Below are 9,917 nucleotides of genomic sequence, written 5' to 3' on the forward strand. Positions count from 1 at the left end.
TGTGAATAAACATTTACACCCAAGCATTCTAATCTTATTCAGCCCTGCTTGTCATACTACTGGCCTTTGAGATGTTTTAGAGGCAGCCTTTCCTCAGGTAATTCCTATGTTGATTTGTTTAATATCTTCTAAGGGTTGGTAACTCCTTTATATCAGCAGTTCTGCTCTTATACATTACAGATTAGCATGGGAGTTCTACCCAGTTCGAGAGATGCCATACCCAGCCTTCACAAATATCTCCAAATGGATTTTACAACTAAATGTCCAATTAAAATTGAATTATTTCTAGATGATAATTGAGCACCTAGGCCTCTCCAAATACAGCAACCTGCCAAGGCCTCTTGGTGTTTCTCTGAGGCCCTGCTGTATAGAGGAAAAAAATAGATCTCCTTTAAAACCAGGAATAAGCTTGAAACAGCTAGTAATGTCTTGCCTTTGTGATGTGTTTGCTTCAGGTTCTGAAAACCCAACTCTTTAGAAAATGCCACTGTAGACTTGGTTTTGCTGTTTGTTTTGTTTTGTTTTGCTGTTTCGGTTTTTTCGAGACAGAGTTTCTCAGTAACTAGCTTTGGAACCTGTCCTGGATCTAGCTCTTGTAGACCAGGCTAGCCTCGAACTCACAGAATTGCAACTGCGTCAGCCACTCGAGTGCTGGCTTTAAAGGCCTGCACCACTGCCTTTTTTTTTTTTACAATCTCGAATTACCATGTGTTTGTTTTGTGCAGCATTGCTTGATTAGCCTCCTTCCAAATTTCTATACTTCCTGTTAAAACAGAAACCACTGGTTTACATTAACAAGAGACTAGTGGAATTTGGCACAAATCTCTAGCAACTCTGGGATGGGGTTGTGCTTAGAAAGGAAGCTCCGCCTGAGAAACATTGTACTCCTTTTCTTGTGCTCAATATGTTTATCACTCATGCAACAATAGCCAATCGGAGCCTTGCTCAGACCTGCCACTCGTATGGGTGGGTTTTTCCGGTTTCCAGGCTAGTGTGCTTTCCTGTGGAAGTCAGACATTGCTCCATGTGCAGAGAGTATGGCTGAGCTCTGCAGCCAGGCCATGGTGAGATATGGGCAGCTGTCCTCGGAGAAGGAAAAGTGGCAGGCTGTGGTGAGTGACGTGACACTGTCCGCAGACAGGGTGGAGCAGCTGACTGAAATACCGGAACCCATGTGTTGAGTCCTCCCTTGTTTGGGTGGGAGCTAGTGGGCACTTGCTGAGTTGGGCATGTTTCTGCTTGGTTCTCCATGGTTTCTGTGTGATCCTTGTGAAAGACCCCTATATTTGAAAGACCCCCTCCATGCCCATGTACTATGTTAAACTTTGCTGAAATTCAGCTGGGCCCCTCAGCTCAGCCGAAGCTAAAACTGGGTATCTATGGGTTGCAGACTCACTGACTAGGCTAAGAAGAGGGAATCCTCCATTCCCCAAGGCAGTCTATCTAAACTGTCAAACTTGCTGCAGAGTGCTCTATCTAGCTTTGTGGTTTTTCGGGGCTACTCCACCCCCTCCAAGACATCCTATCTAAATTGTCAACCTGCTACAGGGTGTTTTATCTGGCTTTATGGTTTTTTTTTTGGGTGGGGGGGATTCAGGAATAGACACGGGGCCGTCCCCAGGGTGAGCTAAGCCCGCCAATTTGAGAACCAATGAAATGCTGTTACTAGACAAGCCTCTTATGTAACTCCTAAATCCTTATAAATACATGATGTGCCATCAGCCTGGGATGCTCAGTAACTTAATTGTAACTTAGTTGCTGCAGCATCCACAGGCGCCTGTGTATATTTAAACTGCCTCGTGCTTTTGCATCCAGTGGATTGGTTCTGGTTCTTGGATGGCGGACTCTTCCATAGACCCCTCTCACAGAGGGTCTTGCACTTGTAATTCCCTAGGCTAGGACAGCAGGCTTGGAATAATTTAACTCTGCTGCTGCATCTGCGAAGAGCATTGGGAGTGGAATCCTGTTTAGAAAAGCCCTTCTTGTTGACTTTACTGTGAAATGTTGGTGCCTGTAGTGCTTGTATTGTACTATGGAACGAAGATTTGCTAAAGTAAGAGAAGCCAGGTGTCTCTAGTCTCTTCCAGAATTTCTTCACTTGTAAAATTGAACATTTAAGTTCATGATAAATCGGGATTTGGTTGTGTGGAGCTTGTAAATGTTATCTCCTGTGAAGAGTAGCTTTGCACTGCTCAACCAAGAGAGAAGATTAGAATTGTTGGTGATAGAATTGATCATGTATAAGGATTTACCAAATCTTAAAGAGACACTAAGTCACGAGGTGGTGTTGGGGCATGTCTTTAATCCCAGCACTCTGGACGCAGAGGCAAGGGGATTTTTGTGAGTTCAAGGCCAGCCTGGTTTACAAGAGCTAGTTCTAAGACAGGCTCCAATGCTACAAAGAAACCCTGTGTTGAAACCCACAAAAAAATGAAATACAGTAGTTGGCCTTTGGTGTAGAACACCTTTAATCTCAGCACTGGGGAGGCAGAGGCAGGCAGATCTCTGTGCATTTGAGGCCAGCCTAATCTACAAGTGCTAGTTCCAGGACAGGCTCCAAAACTACAGGGAAACCCTGTCTCACAAAATCAAAGAGAAAGAGAGAGAGCCATTAAGTCACCTGAAATAGAATTTATCTAAGGGATTACTGCCTCCCAAATATCCCAAAGATAAGTAGTATGAAAACCATGCTTGTTAGAGAGTTTTTTTTTTTTTTTTTTTTTTTTTTTTTTTTTTTTTTTTTTGGATTTTTCGAGACAGGGTTTCTCCGTAGCTTTTGGTTCCTGTCCTGGAACTAGCTCTTGTAGACCAGGCTGGCCTCGAACTCACAGAGATCCGCCTGCCTCTGCCTCCCAAGTGCTAGGATTAAAGGCGTGTGCCACCACCGCCCAGCTTGTTAGAGATTTTTAAGATAAAATGCAAAGATCACAATAGAGCTTTCTTCCAGCAACTGATGAGGGAGATGCAGAGACCCATATCGGAACACTGGACTGAACCCCCTAAATCCAATTGAAGAGTGAAAGGAATGAGAATATGATAAAGAGGTCAAGACCATGATGGGTTCACCCACTAAAAAAAAAAAAATAGCTTGCCTGAGCTTATGAGAGCTCACCAACTCCAGTTGGACTGGGAAGGATCAAACTTGGGGCCAAACTAGTCCCTTTCAATGTGATTGACAGTTGTATGGCTAGGACAGACTGAGGGGCCACTGACAGTGGCACCAGGACTTATCCCTACTTCTGGTACTGGGTTTTGGGGATCCTCATCTCTTGGGATGTATACCTTGCTCAGCCTATATACAGTAGGGAGGGCCTTGGGCCTTCCAAAAGGCAAGATGTTATACCACCTCTGAGTAATAGATAGTGGGGGGGTGGGAGGGTGTGTGGAGGGAATGGGAAGAGAGAAGGGAGCAGGAACTTGGATTGGTATTTTTAAAAAAAAAAAATCTAATAAATTTAAAAAGAGATAAAATGTAAATAATTGTTCACCTGCATTAATGAGCCATTAATCCACATTCACATATAAAAGGAAAAGAATCTGATTTACTGGGCCCGAACCATCCCTTACCTATACCAAAGATCAGGCTTCCAGTACGTTGCTCAAGGGGCCACCATATGGTCACCCCCAGCATTAAGTTCCTATGTGCCATAAAATATATTAATTCTTGAACCACTTCATGTTAAACCTGTCTGAAAAGCAGTTGTGTGTCAAGGTCTTCAATGTTCATTAAGATGGATTTGAACCCTGTCTATAGACCCACAGGGCATTGTCCTTGATATCCCCCTGACAAACCATCCTAAATTTTTGGTTTACACCATTGCAGCACCATAGAGTTCTAAAATTACCAGTTGAAGTCACATCGTTGACTGTCAATTGCAGGAACAAGAAAAAAAGAAAAAAGAGAATTTGCATGAGGAGCGTGAGTCTCCCTTCAGACCAGAAGAGGAAAGGCAGTGTCCTGTGTACACAGCACTGGCAAACAGACTAGGTAATACCTAAATCACAGACTAATGTCTTAGCATTGAGCTGCAGAGCTGTCGATCATAAAGAAGGACCTGATGGGGCATGGCAATTGACTGTGTAAATTCCCAGCATGTATTAATTCCTTCCATGTGAATAATGACATATTTTTGGTGGGTTTACAATTTTGGGATAGCAGCTTTAACCACCGAGTATTCAGTTCCAAGTAGCTGACTCTCCCATGAAGATGAGTGCAATCCTGGGTGACACAGTTAAGTCTGCTGAGATGTTTGAAACACAGGCCATTGGCTGTCACTCTTTGTCAGCTTACAGGAACTTAGGAACTAAAATATTACATGGGGAAAAAGTCATATAGTTATACAGACAAAGGCCTGGCCTTTTCTCAACAAGGAAATTTCCTACTCTTTTTTAAATTGGGGGATGGTTGCAAGGAAGGAGAGAGGCAGGGAAGTGAGAAGAAAAAAACTGTAGAGCTAAATAAAAATCAATTAAAAAAACAAGCTACAATCCCAGGAAACCTATACAACAACAAGAAGCCTAAGAGAGACATGCATGGATCTTAACTACATGACAATTAGAAAAGAAAAGATCTCCTGCAATATTCAGTATCTTGGGAAACATGGGAGTTTGAGAAGGGGAGAGCAGAGAAAAATATATAGCTTAATTAAAAATAAAAACACTCACGCACAATAGAATTCCATCTTGTATTTATTATGAACAAATGTATGTGTTTATACATTTATATCATTTTAGAGTAGTGGTTCTTACCATGTAGGTCATAAACCTAGAGGCTCAAAAATCCTATACAAGTCTTCACCTATGTCCATCAGAAAACAAATTATTTATTATACAACCTATAACGATGGCAGACTTACACTTCTGTAGTGCAGAGACAATCAGTACTTGGTTGTTACAGAAGGCAGTTGTAGGATGAAACAGAGAAAAGACATTTCAAGGTGTTTAGCACCATTGAAGAGAAGGCTCATCCTCAGAATAGGTTGCCTAGGAAGGCATCCTCAATGCCTTCAGTAACTGGTAGGAAATGAGAAAGAGATCCTTTGTCCAAGGAAACAACTTCATTCTGAATCTGCTGCAACTGTGTTCCAAGCATGGCATGGGCCATTACAATCTGGACTCAACATTTGGGTGAACTTTTGAGGTTCTATTGGTCCAGTATACAAAAAAGATGCAACGTTACAGGTCATGGATTCTTAGTGTGTGATTTCACTTCAGTTCTGTTACAGGTGTCTGTGTTTGACAAAAATACATATTTAGACCTTGTCTGCCTTCAAAATATCAATCTAACATATAAAAGAAAGATAGACCTGCTTCTGCCTTCTAAGTGCTGGTATTAAAGGCATGAGTCATTACCTGTTGTAGCCTATTATATTTTGTTTTTAGTAATAGGTTAAACAATTTCTCTGATTGGCACAATAATTCTTATTTAAAGGTTGAAGAAATGACAGGGGTGAACTTCCTATTCAGTTTCATTCTCTAGTGATGTGGTGATGGCATAATAAATTCCCTGTCATGAAATAAATGCAAGAAGCACCAGAATTAGAAGATCATACTGTACGCATTTACAATGGTGTTGGTATCACCCCTTTTGTTTTCCACATGTATGGAATATATTAGAATGCAGTGACCTATGATGATGTGCATGTGAACTTCACCCCGGAAGAGTGGGCTTTACTGGACCCTTCCCAGAAGAATCTCTACAAGGATGTGATGCTGGAGACCTTCATGAACCTCACCGCTATTGGTAAGATGGTGAAATTTACTCACGTTTTACCATAAGGGGACAAGTGTTTCCTGGTTATTGAGGGTCTTCTGTAATGTAGATTGAGAAAGAGAAAGAATATGGTCAATAAATCATTCATGGTGCTAAGGTTCATTGAAGATAATAACTTAAAATTTGCACAATTTCCAATCCCATATCACATATTTTCTGGTATTATTTTTAGGATGCACTTGGGAAGATCAAAATATTGAAGAGCATTCTCAAAGTTCTAGAGGACATGGAAGGTAACTTGAATAAGCAAGATTATTTAAGTGTGTGTCTGAGAAAAGCTAAATGTGCCCTGGATTATTAAAAGAAATGCAGCGATATAAATAAACAAGCTTAAAGTGTATTGATGGTTATTAAATTCTCAAAAAGCCATACACCTCAATGTCCGTTAGGAAAGTACTGTTTGCTAGGTGAGGACTAGGTGTTCTAGCCACCTCTGTGTGTCATGAGTCACTTAGAAAATGTAGTATGACTCACACTCTTGTATATAAGTTTTTTGATTCTCTGAGTTTTGCCAGTTATCTTTACATTTGTGAAAAATCTCATACAAAAATAAGATGTTCCAAAAGTAAACTATGTAATAAAGGCTCTTACCATCAAAGGCATCTTCAAAGATGCACAGCAACCTTTAATAAAGGGAAAACATGAGATTACATGACATGATAAAAGCTTAAGTTCTGAATTCTCTTCAAACTTAGACCATGTCTTAGAAGCTAAGAGCACTGATGTCCTGAGTTCAACTCACAGCAATCACATGGTGGCCCACAACCATTGCTTTTGAGATCTGATGCCCTCATCTGGCATGGAGGTGTACAGGCAAGAGGAACATTCTGTACATAAAAGATAGACTAAATGCTAAAATTAATTCATACAGATATAAGGACTTAAAGTGTAATGAATGTTTTAATGCTCTTATATGCGCAAAGACACCTTCTGAATATATTAATGAGTTAAACTCTTTCCATAACAGTCACTTTGAAAGATATGAAAGGAGTTTTATAGAAGAGAAAGTGTGTGAACGTATTCAACATGATGAAGCTATTGCATGTGAGAGACTCGACTACAAATACATAAAAGAACGCATACTGGAGAGAAATCCTATGAATGTAATCAGTGTGGTAAAGCTTTTACACGTCCCAGCAGTCTTCAAGAACATAAAAGAATACATACTGGAGAGAAACCCTATGAATGCAGTCAGTGTGGTAAAACTTTTACATATAACAGTCATCTTCAAAGTCATAACAGAACACATACTAAAGAAAAACCCTATGAATGTAATCAGTGTGGTAAAGCTTTTACACATCCCAGAAGTCTTCAAGAACATAAAAGAATACACACTGGAGAGAAGCTCTTTGAATGTAATCAGTGTGGTAAAGCTTTTACACGTCCCAGCAGTCTTCAAGAACATAAAAGAATGCATACTGGAGAGAAACCCTATGAATGCAGTCAGTGTGGTAAAGCTTTTACACGTCCCAGAAGTCTTCAAGAACATAAAAGAATACATACTGGAGCTCAGTCCGGTGCTCCAGTGTGGGTCTCTGTCTCTATCTCCATCCATCGCTAGATGAAGGTTCTATGGCGATATGCAAGATATTCATCAGTATGATTATAGGATAGGTTCATTTCAGGTTTCCTATCCTCAGGTGCCCCAATGAACTAACTGGGGACATTGCCCTGGGCTTCTGGTAGCCATTCCAGGTTCAAGTCTCTTGCCAACCCTTAGGTGGCTCCCTTAACTAAGGTATGAGTTTCCCTGCTCCCCCATCCAACCTTCCTTTACCCCCAATCACCCCGATTCCCCCAGTTCCCCTCATCCTCTCCTTCACACTTTTCTCTCCCCATCTCCCCTCATCCCCATCCCACCCCACCCCCCAAGATTCCCATTTTTTGCCCATCAATCTTGTCTATTTCCCATAGCTGGGAGGATATCTATATGTTTTTCCTTGGGTTTACCCTCTTGTTTAGCTTCTTTAGGATCACAAATTATAGACTCAGTGGCCCCTATCCATGGCTAGAAACCAATTATGAGTGAGTACATCCCATGATCTTCTTTTTGGGTCTGGGTTACCTCACTCAGGATCGTATTTTCTATTTCCATCCATTTGCATGCAAAATTCGAGAAGTCATTGTTTTTTACCGCAGAGTAGTACTCTAATGTATATATATTCCACACTTTCTTCATCCATTCTTCTATTGAAGGGCATCTAGGAGAGAGAACATGAACAAGGAAGTCAGGACCATGAGGGGTGCACCCAACCACTGAGACAGGGGGGCCGATCTATTGGGAGCTCACCAAGGCCAGCTGGACTGCTACTGAAAAAAACATGGGATAAAACCGGACTCTCTGAATGTGGTGGACAATGAGAGCTGACGAGAGGCCAAGGAGAATGGCACAGGAACTTTCATCTGGCGATGGATCGAGAGAGAGACAGAGACCCAATTTGGATCAACCGTCTGAGCTCTTAAGGTCCAAATGAGGAGCAGAAGGAGGGAGAACATGAGCAAGGAAATCAGGACCACGAGGCGTGCACCCACCCACTGTGACAGTGGAACTGATCTATTGGGAGCTCTCCAAGGCCAGCTGGACTGGGACTGAATAAGCATGGGTTGAAACTGGACTCTCTGAACAAGGCGGACAATGAAGGCTGATGAGAAGCCAAGGACAATGGCACTAGGTTTCGATCCTAATACATGAACTGGCTTTGTGGGAGCGTAGCCTGTTTGGATGCTCACCTTCCTGGACCTAGATAGAAGTGGGAGGACCTTGGTCTTCCTGTAGAGCAGGGAATTTGGACTGCTCTTCAGTATCGAGAGGGAGGGGGAGTGGACTAGGGGGAGGAGAAGTGGAGTGGGGATAGGGGGAGGGGAGCGGGGGGAGGGGGCAATATGTGGGAGGAGGGGGAGGGAAATGGGAAACGGGGAGCAGTTGGAAATTTTAAGTAAAAAAGAATAAAAAAAAAAAGAATACATACTGGAGAGAAACCCTATGAATGGAATCAGTGTGGTAAAGCTTTTACATATAACAGTCATCTTCAAAGTCATAACAGAACACATACTAAAGAAAAACCCTATGAATGTAATCAGTGTGGTAAAGCTTTTACACGTCCCAATAGTCTTCAAGAACATAAAAGAATACACACTGGAGAGAAGCTCTTTGAATGTAATCAGTGTGGTAAAGCTTTTACACGTCCCAGCAGTCTTCAAGAACATAAAAGAATGCATACTGGAGAGAAACCCTATGAATGCAGTCAGTGTGGTAAAACTTTTACACGTCCCAGAAGTCTTCAAGAACATAACAGAACACATACTGGAGAGAAACTCTTTGAATGTAATCAGTGTGGTAAAGCTTTTACACGTCCCAGAAGTCTTCAAGAACATAAAAGAATACATACTGGAGAGAAACCCTATGAATGGAATCAGTGTGGTAAAGCTTTTACATATAACAGTCATCTTCAAAGTCATAACAGAACACATACTAAAGAAAAACCCTATGAATGTAATCAGTGTGGTAAAGCTTTTACACGTCCCAGCAGTCTTCAAGAACATAACAGAACACATACTGGAGAGAAACCCTATGAATGGAATCAGTGTGGTAAAGCTTTTACATATAACAGTCATCTTCAAAGTCATAACAGAACACATACTAAAGAAAAACCCTATGAATGTAATCAGTGTGGTAAAGCTTTTACACGTCCCAGCAGTCTTCAAGAACATAACAGAACACATACTGGAGAGAAACTCTATGAATGCAGTCAGTGTGGTAAAGCTTTTACACGTCCCAGTAGTCTTCAAGATCATAAAAGAATACACACTGGAGAGAAACCCTATGGATGCAATCAGTGTGGTAAAGCTTTTACACGTCCCAGTCATCTGCAAAGTCATAACAGAACACATACTGGAGAGAAACCATATAATGCAGTCAGTGTGGTAAAGCCTTTTCATATCACAGTGATCGTCGGAAGCATATAAGAAAACATACAGAGAGAAACGCTATGAATGTAGTCAGTGTTGTAAAGCCTTTTCATATCACTATAGTCTTCAAGAGCATAAAAGAACACATACTGGAGAGAAACCCTATTAATGTAATCAGTGTGGTAAAACCTTTTACATGTAACAGGAATCTTCAAAGTCATAACAGAACACATAC

The 9,917-nt window shown here is 41.3% G+C and overlaps 1 protein-coding gene across 1 annotated transcript; it reads left to right on the plus strand.

Annotated features, from left to right (window-relative positions):
* Positions 1-1,037: 1,037 nt before the first annotated feature.
* LOC130890396 (zinc finger protein 709-like) lies at positions 1,038-9,673 on the plus strand (the record flags this gene model as incomplete). The annotated part of the gene is made up of 5 exons (XM_057794327.1): positions 1,038-1,112; positions 5,617-5,743; positions 5,946-6,006; positions 6,914-7,272; positions 8,739-9,673. Coding segments are annotated over exons 1-5 (1,557 nt in total), but the record flags the coding sequence as incomplete, so codon positions are not given.
* Between the last annotated feature and the right edge of the window lie 244 nt (positions 9,674-9,917).

Source organism: Chionomys nivalis, chromosome 19, assembly GCF_950005125.1.
Source record: "Chionomys nivalis chromosome 19, mChiNiv1.1, whole genome shotgun sequence".
Taxonomy (NCBI): domain Eukaryota; kingdom Metazoa; phylum Chordata; class Mammalia; order Rodentia; family Cricetidae; genus Chionomys; species Chionomys nivalis.